Genomic DNA, 19,073 nt, shown 5'->3' on the forward strand with positions numbered 1-19,073 from the left:
TCTGTGGCAGGCCTGCCACAGCCAAAATCTGTAAAAGCCCATTCCACACGGAAAGTGGGCTCATCTTGGGCGGCTGCCTGAGGGGTCTCGGCTTTACAACTTTGCCGAGCAGCTACTTGGTCAGGGGCAAACACGTTTGCTAAATTCTACAAATTTGATACCCTGGCTGAGGAGGACCTGGAGTTCTCTCATTCGGTGCTGCAGAGTCATCCGCACTCTCCCGCCCATTTGGGAGCTTTGGTATAATCCCCATGGTCCTTTCGGAGTCCCCAGCATCCACTAGGACGTTAGAGAAAATAAGAATTTACTTACCGATAATTCTATTTCTCATAGTCCGTAGTGGATGCTGGGCGCCCATCCCAAGTGCGGATTGTCTGCATTACTTGTACATAGTTATTGTTACAAAAATCGGGTTATTGTTGTTGTGAGCCATCTTTTCAGAGGCTCCTTCTGTTATCATGCTGTTAACTGGGTTCAGATCACAAGTTGTACGGTGTGATTGGTGTGGCTGGTATGAGTCTTACCCGGGATTCAAAATCCTTCCTTATTGTGTACGCTCGTCCGGGCACAGTATCCTAACTGAGGCTTGGAGGAGGGTCATGGGGGGAGGAGCCAGTGCACACCAGCTAGTCCTAAAGCTTTTACTTTTGTGCCCAGTCTCCTGCGGAGCCGCTATTCCCCATGGTCCTTTCGGAGTCCCCAGCATCCACTACGGACTATGAGAAATAGAATTATCGGTAAGTAAATTCTTATTTTCTAGGCTCCCTAGTTTGAAGCTCCACCAGTATCATGTAGATGGATCCTTATTATGTTTCAATATTTCCAATTACCGAAAACCAGGAAATTGGGAAGTGACATGGAATAAACAGACCACGGCCTTTTCGCACAGAGCTGATAGGATACCCATAGACTCTGTACTTGTACGCCAAATAGCCAACAGTGGAAGGTATTTTCGGTATAGGTATACTCGAAGAAGCAAGACCAAGTATCACCAGGGTACTGTGCTCATATCATCCAGCCCGATACTTGTGCTGAGCAGATGGGAGAGCTAGGGACTGGTTTCTTTACTTGGAAAATGTGTAATATGGTGATGTTATATGTTGTCCCCTATGTTCTCCCAGATGATGCCTATTTCATATATGGGAGGAAAGCGTACAAGTGGCTTGCCCCGAGCTCAGAGGGATTGTGTTATATTGGGGGAGTACTGCCAGAGGTCATGACCAGAACCCATGATAAAATGAAAGACGTTCACCGCAGTGCTCAGGCTCCTTATACTCATACTCACACTCACTACGAACACATCATCAAGAGACACCTCATAGATAGGACACAGCACGCAGCCTCTGATTTGATCCACGAATCCACCGGGATTCAGTTCCTTCTCGCATTAGACATCACCCGTACTGCCAGAGGAACTATATATTATAGGTATATCCATGCGCTAGCGAACTTGATAGATAATATCACTGAGATGTATGACGACACCTTCAGGTATACGGGAAGGGAATTACAAGCTTACAAGATGGAACTGATTCAGCACAGAATGGTCCTTAATTATGTCACAGCGTGACAGGTGGGTACTGTGTTACCCTGGCAACTCAATATGGTGTGAAGTGCTGTACTTATATTACAAACAGCACTGACGACCCAACGGAGATTATCGATCAAAAGATGGACGATATCTTGCAGTTGAAGTGGGAGTTCAGGAGGAAGCACAACCTTACCTTAGCGACTGTGAGTAATGAACTGACCGGCTGGGTCTCATGGTTGAACCCACACAAATGGTTCTCAGGTTTAGGAGAGTGGGCCCAAAATGTCATTATGAGTGTGGGGAAGTTTCTCCTTTGTATCCTGGGAGTCGTCATAATTATTGGTTCGATATTTAGGTGTGTTCAAATTCTAACACGGCGCAAGCACGGCACAAATTTGATGAGTCTAAGGAGCGAGGACGCTGTTATAGCAGCAGATTTAATTTATGACCCATCCATAAAGACAGTGTTATGATAAGGATTGCAAATGAATGTCATGACTTGTTTCTTTCAATCGTTTTTCTTTGTCTCCCCCTCTGCCCAGATACATCCATCCGGAAAAGACGTCAGCCCTACCCAAAATGTTTATGTGAATGTATTTTTATATATGTGTCTTATCTTCATCTCTGCAACCTCCAGCTAATGGCACACATAGTCGACAGGTGATATCCACATATACTAGCACTCACATATGTTTCCCCCTCCATGTATCATCAACTAAATGTGCACACCATTTGTTGGAACAAGAAGCCGAAAAGAGCTCGGTAGTGTTTGTTGGCCCATTTACAGACCCTTAATACGGGATTAGAAGGATTTAATATATACTTTGCAATACCTCGAAGCTTATCTAGAACATATACGGCACGATGATACATGCCCCTCAGACATGGATTCATACATACATGCTTTTTGCTATCCCACTAGGTCATACATTTCCCACCTACAACTCTTCCCCGATCCTCCAAGCTTTTGTATATATTGTATAGGTAATATTTTTTTCTTGTTTATTGATTAGTTAATGGCAGTTATTGGTGACTGCCAAAGGGTGGACTGTCGAAGTCAGAAAATATTACAACACACACATTACAAACAAACACCACATAGATGGCCTCCGTGTGCGTACGTATTCGGCTGTACGTGCACATATTCGCAAATTGCGTATGGTCGCTCCCGCGGTCCTGCGCATTAGAGCGTGGTATGAGTAATTACAGTGGAATTTGTACTTGCATGGAAAAGCCACAAAGACATATCATAAATATAATCTATATATTGCTTAAATCCCACACTGTCTGCTTCCTTTTCTAAATAGCATGAAGATCGGTCACACATAAATTAAACTCCCAGAGACTAAAATACAATGGCCTTATTTACACTAAGCTTTGAAATTCTATGAAGGCAAACGCCTTTGTTTACTAGGGTAACCGAGTTTCTATTGAAAAGCACATTAAGTTTTAATAATAATACCAGATTTATGTATGATTAATGTGATGGGTTTAACTGGTCATGGGGCGGGAACTCAGATACAAACAACAAAAATCACATCTCAAGTCTTAGCCATCGCCCACTTCTTGAGCTGACCAATGATCCCCGGTGCACAGGATATGTCCCACCCCCGAACCAATGGAAGAAGAGCACACAGTGTCTACTGTATTATGTTTTGATCTACTGTATAAAGAGCCAGCTGCATGCCAGGTCACTATCACAGACTCTGAAGGTCATCACCCTTGATGACTGAGGACCGGACCAGTAAGCGCAGGCGAAACCAAAAGTATGTACCATTGACTGTAGCCATTATTCTTTTGTATTGTATTGCTTTGTGATTGTAACCCCCTTTCAGTAATAAGATGTTGTGGTGTCGGAACCCAGCAGTTTAAACACAATCTGGGGTCGTGTTTTCCTTTTCCCTGCTAAGGTTTAAAGTGTATTACTATCGCATGCATAGCTGTTAAGGGTTCACGGTGTATCTTTGGGTGTGTACGCGCTGCGTGTACTTTGTACAGTCAGCGCGGCGTTTGTACGCAAAGTCCGTACACGGTACGGGACTCTGTACGCTAATGGTGTAATAGGTACGTAGGCTGTGGATTAAGTATAGCGGCCGCAGCGGCTTCATTTAAAGTGTATGAAATGTCTTTTTAAAGTGTTGCTTTAGTCCTGTACGTAAACCATCATTTACATGATGTATGAGATACACCAGAGAGTGTGAGGAGGAGACTGGTCAGATCTCTGGGCTGGTAACACACAGTGACATGATGTGAGTGGAGAGCAGGAGTATAGTAGGGGCTGATGGCTCCTGATGTATGAGATACACCAAAGAGTGTGGGGAGGAGACTGGTCAGATCTCTGGACTGGTAACACACAGGGACATGATGTGAGGGGTAGAGCAGGAGTATAATAGGGGCTGATGGCTCCTGATTGTCGAAGTCACAAAATATTACAACACACACATTACGTACAAACACCACATAGATGGCCTCCGTGTGTGTACGTATTCGGCTGTACGTGCACATATTCGCAAATTGCGTATGGTCGCTCCCGCGGTCCTGCGCATTAGAGCGTGGTATGAGTAATTACAGTGGAATTTGTACTTGTATGGAAAAGCCACAAAGACATATCATAAATCTAATCTATATATTGCTTAAATCCCACACTGTCTGCTTCCTTTTCTAAATTGCATGAAAATCGGTCACACATAAATTAAACTCCCAGAGACGAAAATACAATGGCCTTATTTACACTAAGCTTTGACATTCTATCAAGAAGGCAAACACCTTTGTTTACTAGGGTAGCCGAGTTTCTATTGAAAAGCAATAAGTACTGGATTGTCATTGTCTTACCTGAAGACAAAACAAATAAAGAGACAATACCCAGAAACCCAGGCTGAGAGAAACTCAATTAGCAATGGCTAACAAAAACACAAACCAGACATTTAGAAATCTGAGATATTAACATTTATAGTCAAAACTCTTGGAGATGTATGTGTTTGTATATATATATATATATATATAAAATTCCTAACAAATTGTAATAGCAGGAGTGTGTGTGTGTGTGTGTGTGTGTGTGTGTGTGTGTGTGTGTGTGTGTGTGTGTGTGTGTGTGTGCATATATGAGTATATGAATATATGTGGATATAGGTATATCTTGAGGATGGAAATAGATAATCATATCATGTGTGGGATCATATTGTTCAGTCACGTAAACATTAATCTGGTGGTAATAAGAATAATATTATATATTACCACATTAAGTTATTAATAATACCAGATTTATGTATGATTAATGTGATGGGTTTAACTGGTCATGGGGTGGGAACTCAGATGCAAACAACAGAAATCACATCTCAAGTCTTAGCCATCGCCCACTTCTTGAGCTGACCAATGATCCCCGGTGCACAGGATATGTCCCACCCCCGAACCAATGGAAGAAGAGCACACAGTGTCTACTGTATTATGTTTTGATCTACTGTATAAAGAGCCAGCTGCATGCCAGGTCACTATCACAGACTCTGAAGGTCATCACCCTTGATGACTGAGGACCGGACCAGTAAGCGCAGGCGAAACCAAAAGTATGTACCATTGACTGTAGCCATTATTCTTTTGTATTGTATTGCTTTGTGATTGTAACCCCCTTTCAGTAATAAGATGTTGTGGTGTCGGAACCCAGCAGTTTAAACACAATCTGGTGTCGTGTTTTCCTTTTCCCTGCTAAGGTTTAAAGTGTATTACTATCCCATGCATAGCTGTTAAGGGTTCACGGTGTATCTTTGGGTGTGTACGCGCTGCGTGTACTTTGTACAGTCAGCGCAGCGTTTGTACGCAAAGTCCGTACACGGTACGGGACTCTGTACGCTAATGGTGTAAAAGGTACGTAGGTTGTGGATTAAGTATAGCGGCCACAGCGGCTTCATTTAAAGTGTATGAAATGTCTTTTTAAAGTGTTGCTTTAGTCCTGTACGTAAACCATTGTTTACATGATGTATGAGATACACCAGAGAGTGTGGGGAGGAGACTGGTCAGATCTCTGGGCTGGTAACACACAGTGACATGATTATTACTCACCTGTGCTGAAATCTGTAGGGACATTCACCTCCTTACACTGCTGATCACCTCTCACACATGTCTCTTCTTCTCCCTCTGTATCTTCTACTTTGATATGCACCAGACTGTCACTCTAAATAGGCAATAAAGAAAAAGAAAATGAGATTTATGGTAAGAACTTACTGTTGTTAAATCTCTTTCTGTGAGGTACACTGGGCTCCACAGGGAATTACATTGGGGTGTTGAGTAGGATCTTGATCCGAGGCACCAACTGGCTAAAAGCTTTGACTGTTCCCAGAATGCATAGCGCCGCCTCCTCTCTAACCCCGCCTCCAGGCACAGGAGCTCAGTTTTTGTTAACCAGTACAATGCAGTAGCAGGTAAAAGAGACGACAACCGTTAGTAGCTACATACACCACATTTTCACAACAGGAGAAAGTGTCCACGGCTAATGCATACCAACCCAAAGAAGCTAAGTGCGTCAGGGTGAGCGCCCTGTGAAGCTCAGTGTACCTCGCAGAAAGATTTAACAACGGTAAGTTCTTACCATAAATCTCGTTTTCTGCTGCGGGGTACATTGGGCTCCACAGAGAATGAAATTGGGGATGTCCTAAAGCAGTTCCTCATGGGAGGGGATGCACTGTAGCGGGCACAAGAACCCGGCGTCCAAAGGAAGCATCCTGGGAGGCAGAAGTATCGAAGGCATAGATCCTTATGAATGTGTTCACTGAGGACCACGTAGCCGCCTTGCACAATTGTTCAAGGGACGCACCACGGCAGGCCGCCCAAGAAGGCCCAACAGACCGAGTAGAATGGGCCTTGATGGCAGCAGGAGCTGGAAGGCCAACCTGTACATAATCATGTGCAATCACCATTCTAATCCATCTGGCCAGGGTCTGCTTGTGAGCAGTTCAGCCACGTTTGTAAAAACCAAAAACAGTACAAAGAGAGAATCAGACTTCCGAAGGGATGCAGTTCTCTTTACATAGATACGGAGAGCCCGTACTACATCCAAAGACCGCTTTTTTGAAGACAAGTCAGTAGAGGCAAAGGCCGGAACCACGATCTCCTGATTAAGGTGGAAAGAAGACACCACCTTAGGTAAGTACCCAGGACGTGTTCGAAGAACCACCCGGTCATGGTGAAAAATCAGATATGGGGACCTACAAGACAAGGCATCCAGATCCGACAGCCGTCTAGCAGAGGCAATAGCCAGCAGAAACAATACCTTAAGAGAAACCCACTTAAGGACTGCAGATTCAAAAGGCTCAAACGGAGACCCTTGCAATGCCTCCAGAACCACCGACAAGTCCCAAGGAGCCACAAGCGGGACATAAGGAGGTTGAATCCGCAACACACCCTGAGTGAACGTATGAACATCAGGTAAAGTCGCAATTTTTCTCTGTAATCAAACCGACAAGGCAGAAATATGAACCTTGATGGAGGCCAGACAAAGGTCCAAGTTCAGGCCTTGTTGTAGAAAGGCCAAAAGTTTGGCCGTACTAAACTTGTAAGCATCATGATTATTAGTGGCGCACAAGCAAAGTAAGAATTCCAGACCCTATGATAAATCGGAGCAGAAGCCGGTTTCCGGGCTTTCAACATGGTTTGAATGACCGCCTCAGAAAATCCTTTGGCCCTCAGGACGGAAGCTTCAAGAGCCACGCCGTCAAAGCCAACCGGGCTAAATCCTGAAACATACAGGGGCCCTGAACGAGGAGATCCGGGCGCTATCGAGAGACCCTGAAGGTCTGAGAACCAATGTCATCTGGGCCACGCGGGAGCAATCAGAAGTAGGATTCCTCCTTCTTGCTTGAACTTCCTTATTACTCTGGGCAGGAGTGACAACGGAGGGAACACGTATGGCAGCTGAAAGTTCCATGGAATTGCCAGTGCGTCTACGAATGCTACTTGAGGATCCCTTGTCCTTGCTCCGAAGGCCGGAACCTTGTGATTGTGTCGAGACGCAATCAGGTCCACATCTGGAAGGACCCACTTGTCCACGAGTAGTTGAAACACTTCTGGATGGAGGCTCCACTCTCTCTTGGGTGTACGTCCTGACGATTGAGAAAGTCCACTTCCCAGTTTAGGACCCCCGGAATTAATACTGCCGATATGGCTGGCAGATGGCGTTCCGCCCACTGAAGAATCCTTGACACTTCCCTCATTGCCATGCGGCTTCGAGTGCCGCCTTGATGATTGTTGTCCGACTGTACTTGAACAGGTCTGTTCTGTATTACATGCTGGGCCAAGTTTAGCGAGTTGAACACCGCCTGCAGTTCCAGAATGTTTATTGCGAGGAGAGACACCTCACTGGTCCACCGACCCTTAAGGGAGTGTTGCTCCAACCTCTCAGACTGGCATCTGTCGTCAGAAGGACCCAGGTGGAGATCCAGAAGGGACGACCCCTGCTCAATCGATGGTCCTGCAGCCACCATCTTAGTGACAGACGGACCTCCAGAGACAAGGAGATCATTTGCAACCTGATCCGGTGAGGCAAGCTATCCCACCTGCAAGAATCAGCTTCTGCAGAGGGCGGGAATGGAATTGAGCGTACTCCACCATGTCGAAAGCCGACACCATGAGACCTAGCATTTGCATTGCCGAATGTATCGACACTTGTAGATGAGATAGGAAGCATTGAATCCTCTCCTGAAGCTTCAGGACTTTCTCCTGAGACAAGAACAACCGCTGGTTGTGAGTGTCCAAAAACGCCCCCAGGTGCACCATACTCAGAGCAGGGACCAGGGAAGATTTTTTCCAGTTGATGAGCCACCCGTGGGCATGCAGAAACTGGATAGTGAGATCCAGATGGCGTAAGAGAATTTCTGGGGAATTCGCCAGGATCAACAAGTCGTCCAGATACGGCATGATCCTGACCCCCTGGCGGTGGAGTACAGCCGTCATTACCGCCATGACCTTGGTGAAGACTCGCAGAGCCGTGGTCAACACAAAAGGTATCGCCCGAAATTAGTACTGGAGGTTGACAACCGCAAACCTCAGGTACTGCTGATGCGACATTGCAATGGGAATATGCAGGTAAGCATTCTGCATATCCAGGGAGACCATATAGTCCCCAGGTTCCAAGCACAGAACAATAGAGTGAAGAGTTTCCATACGAAACTTGGAGACCCTCACAAATTTGTTCAAGGACTTGAGGTTGAGAATGGGCTGAGAGGACCCATTTGGTTTTGGGACTAAGAACAGCGGTGAATAGTACCCTTTGCCTCTCTGAGCCAGAGGCACCTGTACTACCACTCCTGTGTCCAGGAGGGACTGTACCACGGAATGAAGAGTGTTTTTCTTAACTAGATCCAAAGGGACAATATTTGGAAATAAATGAGAGCGCAATTGCAATTAAAAATATATAGTAAATACTTTAATACATGCACAACATATATTGGACAAAATTAAAAACAAAGTAATTCTAAAAGGTTGTTCTAAAAAGTCAAATTAATTATTGGTGCTTGACACACCCCCAGAGGGTTCCACAACCTGTAACTGATCCGGTAATTGCCTGTAAATCAATCACTGTCTCAAGTGTTGGTAGCTTTTTCTACTATGTTTGAATAGAGTTCCACAGAATGATGGTTTTTTAGAAGTAAATCTGATGCTCACCGCTGCTGGAGTTCAATAGCAATAAACTTCCCAATATCTGGTGCAGCGGAGGGAGAAGGAGCATACACCTCTCTGGATCCAAATGCCGTATGAAGAGAGGAAAGAGTGGCTGTCACAGTGTCCCTGTCAGCCCGTGCTCCGTACTCCACAATTATCTACAACAATCTGTGAGCGGCGCTGCTGACAGCCACTCTTTCCTCTCTTCATACGGCATTTGGATCCAGAGAGGTGTATGCTCCTTCTCCCTCCGCTGCACCAGATATTGGGAAGTTTATTGCTATTGAACTCCAGCAGCGGTGAGCATCAGATTTACTTCTAAAAAACCATCATTCTGTGGAACTCTATTCAAACACACTAGAAAAAGCTACCAACATTTGAGACAGTGATTGATTTACAGGCAATTACCGGATCAGTTACAGGTTGTGGAACCCTCTGGGGGTGTGTCAAGCACCAATAATTAATTTGACTTTTTAGAACAACCTTTTAGAATTACTTTGTTTTTAATTTTGTCCAATATATGTTGTGCATGTATTAAAGTATTTACTATATATTTTTAATTGCAATTGCGCTCTCATTTATTTCCAAATATTGTCTTTAATTAGGTGATAATCCAAATCACCTGTTGGGAGCAGCAACTACAATTATTTATTTACAAGTGTTCAATTAGACTTAAGGGAAACTTGCGCCTGATAAACAAGTGTTATTGTTTATTATTGTTTTTTATTAGATCCAAAGGGACGTCTGTCAGGCAAAATCGATGAGGGGAACGATTCTTGAAGTATACGGCATCACCTAGAGTGACGACATCCCGTACCCAGGCATCTGAAGTGGTCTTCAACCATTCCTGGGTAAACCCTAAAAGTCGGCCCCCCACCCTGGGATCCCCCAGAGGGAGGTCCACCCTGTCATGCGGCAGGCTTGTCAGTTTTGGAAGCAGGCTGACAGGCAGCCCAGGTCCGTTTAGGTTTGGCCTTAGTGGGTTTGGAAGTGCGAGCCTGTTTCGGGTACGCCTGACCCTTTCCTTTCCCTGAAGGACGAAAGGAAGTACTCTTAGCCTTCGGTACCGAAGGAGCAGTACTAGGTAGACAAGCTGGTTTAGCAGAAGCTAAGTCAGCCACTATCTTGTTGAGGTCTTCTCCGAAAAGAATGTCTCCCTTAAAAGGGAGCACCTCCAGGGTTTTCTTAGAGTCCAAATCCACAGACCAGGACTGCAACCAGAGAATCCGGCGAGCCAAAATGGACGTAGTAGAAGCCTTGGCCGCCAGAATCCTGGCATCAGAAGCCGCCTCCTTAATGTAATGAGAAGCTGGGACAATATACGACAGACATTGTCTAACATGACCAGAAACGTTGGAAGGCAGCTCAGCTTCCAACTCCTGAGCCCACGCTTGAACAATGGTAGGCCGATGCGCAGCACCAGCTAGGGTGTAAATCGCCTTTAAACAACCCTCCACACGCTTATACGTCGGTTCTTTCAGAGACGTGACGGTAGTTACAGGCAGAGCTGAGGATACCACCAGCCGCGCCACCTGCGAATCCACTGGCGTGGGTGTCTCCCAATTTTTATTTAGCTCCGCAGCGAGGGGATAGCGAGCCAGCATCTTCTTGTGAGGCGTGAATTTCTTTCCTGCATTTTCTCAGGATTCCTGACGTATGTCAACTAAATGGTCAGAGTGAGGTAAAACTTGTTTAACGACCTTCTGACGTTTAAACCTGTCCGGTTTCTTAGGGGCAGCATCAGGCCCGGGTCATCAGTAATTTGAATAATTAGTCTGATAGCCTCCAACAAGTCAGGAACATCCACCTGTGAGACAGATTCCCCATCAGAATTATCTGGATCAGTGTCTGTGGGGTCAGTATAGACGCCATCCTTATCACACGAGGTGTCTGGGACGTGGGTGGATTGTGTGGAAGTAATGGCCCGCTTAGAGGACCCCTTGGTCTCAGGCGTGCGAGGGTGAGATTTCTGTTAAGTCAGTAATTGGTTCAATTGCTATAACTGAGTGGACAGGTGATCTGCCCATGGCGGATTAACCGCAGGGACCATAAGCGGTTGTACCGGCACAGGAGGTCCCATAGGGGCGTAAAGTCTAGTTACCAGCGTACTTAATAACGTGGAGAAAGTAGCCCAATGTAGATCTTTTTGAACCCCCGTTGCCCCTATCCCATTGGGGCGTAAGGAACCCCCAGAACCTGAACCCTCTGCTGCTATGTTTTCCTCTAACGTGTCTGCAGCGTCACCACCACGCACTGTGGGATCAGCCGCAGCACCATTGCCCTCTGTAGCTGACATATCCGAAAGCTCAATGCAAGGCAACACAGTACAATATCAGCAGCACAATACCTGACAAGAACCCCCTATGCAATGTATCAGCACAACCAGAGAGTTCCAGAGGTATATGGTGACTGAAAATCACAGAGAAAAATACACAATAAGTATATCTTGTGAAACACCTATATTAAATATAACCCTGATGCAGGCGGCTTTACAGAGGAGGATTTGCCCAAACAGTCCCAGGATCAGCTCAGCTTGTCCCAATGGCACCTAAACGCTGACAGGGAGTGAGGGAGAGAGAGAGATGCAGCTCCAGGGCGGGAACATTTTCTCTAAATGGCGCCCTGGGGCTGGGGGAGGGGCTACAGGTCAAAGCCTTATCCCCTTGCTGGACTTCACTACCGGGTACTGCGGTAAACGGTTTTTAGTAAAACCGACCTGTGCCCTTGCCCTGGTGGTCTAGTGGGGGCCCTGTACTACCACAGTGTCCACGCCAGCGCGGGCGTCCCTTCTCACCGGTCGCACCAGATCGCGATTTCCAGCGGGTCCTGTCTGTGGGATCCACTTACCTCCTCCCTGAGTGCGGCCACGCAATCCTGGAGAGCTGCGGTGGGGTGTGTGACTAGCAGACGAAAACCGGAGCCTCCGCTGTAAGTACCCGGCAACCAGGGCGCAGGAGTATACAGCGCCGCTGGGGGAGGTGATGGAGCTGCAGCAGATGTCTGAATGACATCTAACACTCACAGTGTCTCTGCTGCAGCCCTTGAAGTCTTAATTTTTCACTTAAAAAAGCTCTTCTGAGGGCTGCTGGAGCAGCCCCCCCTGTTGTATGCCTGCACTTCTTGGCACCAACTACAAAACTGAGCTCCTGTGCACAGAGGCGGGGATATAGAAGAGGCGGCGCTATGCATTCTGGGAACAGTCAAAGTTTTTAGCCTGTTGGTGCCTTGGATCAAGATCCTACTCTACACCCCTATGTCATTGCCTGTGGAGCCCAGTGTACCCCGCAGCAGAAAGTCTGTATTCAGACAGTATAATATCAGTGTATAAGACACACACCTCCTCTACAGATCATATAGTGACAGTCACCTAAATCCCACCTACCTGATCCTCCTGTGGGGTTCTCTGATTCTCCTCTGTACAATCCTGGAAATACAGAGGACGGGGACATCTCTCTGGGGTATCTCTGTTGCTGGGCCCATCTGTAGGAGATACACAGTGACTGAGTACAGTGTATATATGTGATGTGTGTATATAGGGGCCCCCATACCTGCTCTCCCCTGTACAATACATGACAGTCTCCTCTTACCCAGTGATATGAGGGGCCGGTGATTCTCCATCATCACGTCCTTGTACAGACCCCTATGTTCCTCTATATACTCCACCTCCTGCATGGAGACATAGACAGTGACATCCTGACACCTTATAGGAACCTGACACACACAGTGATACAGTCATCACCCGGACGTGTCCCCTGGTGTTACTGTATAATGTCCCATTCCCAGCAGTCACCTCTCCAGTCATCACCCAAACACATCCCCTGGTGTTACTGTATAATGTCCCATTCCCAGCAGTCACCTCTCCAGTCATCACCCAGACATGTCCCCTGGTGTTACTGTATAATGTCCCATTCCCAACAGTCACCACTCCAGTCATCACCCAGACACATCCCCTGGTGTTACTGTATATTGCCCCATTCTCAGCAGTCACCACTCCAGTCATCACCCAGACACATCCCCCGGAGTTACTGTATAATGCCCCATTCCCAGCAGTCACCTCTCCAGAAAGCAGCTGAATGATCTTGTTGGCGAGTTCCAGGATCTTCTGGTCATTGTGTCTCTCATGTATCAGTGAGTGAGGTGGAGGCACAGTGATGGGGCTCTGGGTCCTGCTCAGTCCTCCTGAAACACAGGGGTGGCTACTGGGTGTCTCACACTCAATGGATGTCTTCCTCACAATTGTGTAGTCCTGTGTGTTGGAAGAGAGAGAAAATATCACTGCATACACTCCCAGATCCCCTCACCTCCCCAATCATGTCCCTGTATTATTACTATAGATAGAAGTGATGTCACTGTGACACTCCCAGATCCCCTCACCTCCCCAGTCATGTCCCTGTATTATTACTATTGATATAAGTGATGTCACTGTGACACGCCCAGATCCCCTCACCTCCCCAGTCATGTCCCTGTATTATTACTATAGATATGTGATGTCACTGTGACACGCCCAGATCCCCTCACCTCCCCATTCATGTCCCTGTATTATTACTATAGATATAAGTGATGTCACTGTGATACTCCCAGATCCCCTCACTTCCCCAGTCATGTCCCTGTATTATTACTATAGATATGTGATGTCACTGTGACACTCCCAGATCCCCTCACCTCCCCAGTCATGTCCCTGTATTATTACTATAGCTATAAGTAATGTCCCTGTGACACTCCCAGATCCCCTCACTTCCCCAGTCATGTCCCTGTATTATTACTATAGATATGTGATGTCACTGTGACACTCCCAGATCCTCTCACCTCCCCAGTCATGTCCCTGTATTATTACTATAGATTTCAGCAATGTCACTGTGACACTCCCAGATCCCCCCTCACTTCCCCAGTCATGTCCCTGTATTATTACAATAGATATGTGATGTCACTGTGACACTCCCAGATCCCCTCACCTCCTCAGTCATGTCCCTGTATTATTACTATAGATATGTGATGTCACTGTGACACTCCCAGATCCCCTCACCTCCCCAGTCATGTCCCAGTATTATTACAATAGATATGTGATGTCACTGTGACACTCCCAGATCCCCTCACCTCCTCAGTCATGTCCCTGTATTATTACTATAGATATGTGATGTCACTGTGACACTCCCAGATCCCCTCACCTACCCAGTCATGTCCCTGTATTATTACTATAGATAGAAGTGATGTCACTGTGACACTCCCAGATCCCCTCACCTCCTCAGTCATGTCCCTGTATTATTACTATAGCTATAAGTAATGCCCCTGTGACACTCCCAGATCCCCTGACCTCCCCAGTCATGTCCCTGTATTATTACTATAGATATGTGATGTCACTGTGACACGCCCAGATCCCCTCACCTCCCCATTCATGTCCCTGTATTATTACTATAGATATAAGTGATGTCACTGTGATACTCCCAGATCCCCTCACTTCCCCAATCATGTCCCTGTATTATTACTATAGCTATAAGTAATGTCCCTGTGATACTCCCAGATCCCCTCACTTCCCCAGTCATGTCCCTGTATTATTACTATAGATATCAGTGATGTCACTGTGACACTCCAAGATCCCCTCACCTCCCCAGTCATGTCCCTGTATTATTTCTATAGATATAAGTGATGTCACTGTGACACTCCCAGATCCCCTCACCTCCCCAGTCATGTCCCTGTATTATTACTATAGATATCAGCGATGTCACTGTGACACTACCAGACCCCCTCACCTCCCCCCAGTCATGTCCCTGTATTATTACTATAGATATAAGTGATGTCACTGTGATACTCCCAGATCCCCTCACCTCCCCAGTCATGTCCCTGTATTATTACTATAGATATAAGTGATGTCACTGTGACACTCCCAGATCCCCTCACCTCCCCAGTCATGTCCCTGTATTATTACTATTGATATAAGTGATGTCACTGTGACACGCCCAGATCCCCTCACCTCCCCAGTCATGTCCCTGTATTATTACTATAGATATGTGATGTCACTGTGACGCCCAAATCATCTCACCTCCCCATTCATGTCCCTGTATTATTACTATAGATATAAGTGATGTCACTGTGATACTCCCAGATCCCCTCACTTCTCCAATCATGTCCCTGTATTATTACTATAGCTATAAGTAATGTCCCTGTGACACTCCCAGATCCCCTCACTTCCCCAGTCATATCCCTGTATTATTACTATAGATATCAGCGATGTCACTGTGACACTCCCAGATCCCCTCACCTCCCCAGTCATGTCCCTGTATTATTACTATAGATATCAGCAATGTCACTGTGACACTCCCAGACCCCCTCACCTCCCCCCAGTCATGTCATAGAAACATAGAAACATAGAATTTGTCGGCAGATAAGAACCACTTGGCCCATCTAGTCTGCCCCTTATTTTTTTTTTTTTATTATTTTTTATCACTAACCTTATTTGATCCTTATTTCTTTGTAAGGATATCCTTATGTCTATCCCATGCATGTTTAAATTGCTCTACTGTCTTAGCCTCTACCACCTCTGATGGGAGGCTATTCCACTACCCTTTCTGTGAAATAATTTTTCCGCAAATTTCCCCTGAACCTCCCCCCCTCCAGTCTCAGTGCATGTCCTCGTGTCCTATTGCTTCTCTTCATTTGGAGAATGTTTCCCTCCTGGACTTTGTTAAAACCCTTCATATATTTGAAAATAAGAATTTACTTACCGATAATTCTATTTCTCATAGTCCGTAGTGGATGCTGGGAACTCCGTAAGGACCATGGGGAATAGCGGCTCCGCAGGAGACTGGGCACAAAAAGTAAAAGCTTTAGACTAGCTGGTGTGCACTGGCTCCTCCCCCTATGACCCTCCTCCAAGCCTCAGTTAAGATACTGTGCCCGGACGAGCGTACATAATAAGGAAGGATCTTGAATCCCGGGTAAGACTCATACCAGCCACACCAATCACACCGTACAACTCGTGTTCTGAACCCAGTTTAACAGTATGATAACCGTAGGAGCCTCTGAAAAGATGGCTTCCAACAATAAACAACCCGATTTGTTTGTAACAATAACTATATACAAGTATTGCAGACAATCCGCACTTGGGATGGGCGCCCAGCATCCACTACGGACTATGAGAAATAGAATTATCGGTAAGTAAATTCTTATTTTCTCTGACATCCTAGTGGATGCTGGGAACTCCATAAGGACCATGGGGATTATACCAAAGCTCCCAAACGGGCGGGAGAGTGCGGATGACTCTGCAGCACCGAATGAGAGAACTCCAGGTCCTCCTCAGCCAGGGTATCAAATTTGTAGAATTTAGCAAACGTGTTTGCCCCTGACCAAGTAGCTGCTCGGCAAAGTTGTAAAGCCGAGACCCCTCGGGCAGCCGCCCAAGATGAGCCCACCTTCCTTGTGGAATGGGCTTTTACAGATTTTGGCTGTGGCAGGCCTGCCACAGAATGTGCAAGTTGAATTGTACTACAAATCCAACGAGCAATCGTCTGCTTAGAAGCAGGAGCACCCAGCTTGTTGGGTGCATACAGTATAAACAGCGAGTCAGATTTTCTGACTCCAGCCGTCCTGGAAACATATATTTTCAGGGCCCTGACTACGTCCAGCAACTTGGAGTCCTCCAAGTCCCTAGTAGCCACAGGTACCACAATAGGTTGATTCATGTGAAACGCTGAAAACACCTTAGGGAGAAATTGAGGACGAGTCCTCAATTCCGCCCTATCCGAATGAAATATCAGGTAAGGGCTTTTATGGGATAAAGCCGCCAATTCTGATACGCGCCTGGCTGAAGCCAGGGCCAACAGCATTATCACTTTCCATGTGAGATATTTCAAATCCACTGTGGCAAGTGGTTCAAACCAATGTGATTTTAGGAACCCTAAAACTACATTGAGATCCCAAGGTGCCACTGGAGGCACAAAAGGAGGCTGTATATGCAGTACCCCTTTGACAAACGTCTGAACTTCAGGCACTGAAGCCAGTTCTTTCTGGAAGAAGATCGACAGGGCCGAAATTTGAACCTTAATGGATCCTAATTTTAGGCCCATAGACAATCCTGCTTGCAGGAAATGTAGGAAACGACCCAGTTGAAATTCCTCCGTAGGGGCCTTCTTGGCCTCACACCACGCAACATATTTTCGCCAAATGAGATGAAAATGTTTTGCAGTTACATCCTTTCTGGCCTTGATCAGGGTAGGGATGACTTCATCTGGAATGCCTTTTTCCTTCAGGATCCGGCGTTCAACCGCCATGCCGTCAAACGCAGCCGCGGTAAGTCTTGGAACAGACAAGGTCCCTGCTGGAGCAGGTCCTTCCTTAGAGGTAGAGGCCACGGGTCCTCCGTGAGCATCTCTTGCAGCTCCGGGTACCAAGTTCTTCTTGGCCAATCCGGAGCCACGAGTATCGTTTTTACTCCTCTCCTTCTTATGATTCTCAGTACTTTTGGTATGAGAGGAAGAGGAGGGAACACATATACCGACTGGAACACCCACGGAGTTACCAGAGCTTCCACCGCTATTGCCTGAGGGTCCATTGACCTGGCGCAATATCTGTCCAGTTTCTTGTTGAGACGGGACGCCATCATGTCCACCTTTGGTTTTTCCCAACGGTTTACAATCACTTGGAAGACTTCTGGATGAAGTCCCCACTCCCCCGGGTGGAGGTCGTGTCTGCTGAGGAAGTCTGCTTCCCAGTTGTCCACTCCCGGAATGAACACTGCTGACAGTGCTATCACATGATTTTCCGCCCAGCGGAGAATCCTTGCAGCTTCTGCCATTGCCCTCCTGCTTCTTGTGCCGCCCTGTCTGTTTACGTGGGCGACAGCCGTGATGTTGTCCGACTGGATCAATACCGGTTGACCCTGAAGCAGAGGCCTTGCTTGACTTAGGGCATTGTAAATGGCCCTTAGCTCTAGGATATTTATGTGAAGAGACGTTTCCATGCTTGACCACAAGCCCTGGAAATTTCTTCCCTGTGTGACTGCTCCCCAGCCTCTCAGGCTGGCATCCGTGGTTACCAGCATCCAATCCTGAATGCCGAATCTGCGGCCCTCTAGAAGATGAGCCTTCTGTAACCACCACAAGAGAGATACCCTTGTCCTTGGAGATAGGGTTATCCGCTGATGCATCTGAAGATGCGATCCGGACCATTTGTCCAGCAGATCCCACTGAAAAGTTCTTGCATGGAATCTTCCGAATGGAATCGCTTCGTAAGAAGCCACCATTTTTCCCAGGACTCTCGTGCACTGATGCACTGACACTTGTCCTGGTTTTAGGAGGTTCCTGACTAGCTCGGATAACTCCCTGGCCTTCTCCTCCGGGAGAAACACCTTTTTCTGGACTGTGTCCAGAATCATCCCTAGGAACAGTAGACGTGTTGTCGGAATCAGCTGTGATTTTGGGATATTTAGAATCCACCCGTGCTGACGTAGCACTACCTGAGATAGTGCTACTCCGACCTCTAACTGTTCCCTGGACCTTGCCCTTATCAGGAGATCGTCCAAGTAAGGGATAATTAATACGCCTTTTCTTCGAAGAAGAATCATCATTTCGGCCATTACCTTGGTAAAGACCCGTGGTGCCGTGGACAATCCAAACGGCAGCGTCTGAAACTGATAATGACAGTTTTGTATCACAAACCTGAGGTACCCTTGGTGAGAAGGGTAGATTGGGACATGGAGATAAGCATCCTTGATGTCTAGAGATACCATATAGTCCCCTTCTTCCAGGTTCGCTATCACTGCTCTGAGTGACTCCATCTTGAATTTGAACCTTTTTATGTAAGTGTTCAAAGATTTTAGATTTAAAATTGGTCTCACCGAGCCGTCCGGCTTCGGTACCACAAACAGCGTGGAATAATACCCCTTTCCCTGTTGTAGGAGGGG

The 19,073-nt window shown here is 46.6% G+C and overlaps 2 protein-coding genes across 3 annotated transcripts in view; both read right to left on the minus strand.

Moving 5' to 3' along the window:
* The window catches only part of LOC135056555 (uncharacterized), a 637,874-nt gene that overhangs the window by 207,535 nt on the left and 411,266 nt on the right, over nt 1-19,073 (minus strand). The gene's annotated exons all lie outside the window — the stretch shown is intronic.
* The window catches only part of LOC135054492 (oocyte zinc finger protein XlCOF22-like), a 96,279-nt gene that overhangs the window by 44,750 nt on the left and 32,456 nt on the right, over nt 1-19,073 (minus strand). For both annotated transcript variants that reach the window (XM_063957601.1, XM_063957600.1), the window contains exons 3-6: nt 13,233-13,424; nt 12,766-12,844; nt 12,561-12,658; nt 5,585-5,696 (exon numbers count right to left, since the gene is read on the minus strand). In XM_063957601.1, coding sequence (XP_063813671.1) covers nt 5,585-5,696; nt 12,561-12,658; nt 12,766-12,844; nt 13,233-13,424 — 481 coding nt within the window. The remainder of the gene's footprint in view (nt 1-5,584; nt 5,697-12,560; nt 12,659-12,765; nt 12,845-13,232; nt 13,425-19,073) is intronic.

The sequence above is a fragment of the Pseudophryne corroboree genome, chromosome 3 (assembly GCF_028390025.1).
Source record: "Pseudophryne corroboree isolate aPseCor3 chromosome 3, aPseCor3.hap2, whole genome shotgun sequence".
Classification (NCBI taxonomy): domain Eukaryota; kingdom Metazoa; phylum Chordata; class Amphibia; order Anura; family Myobatrachidae; genus Pseudophryne; species Pseudophryne corroboree.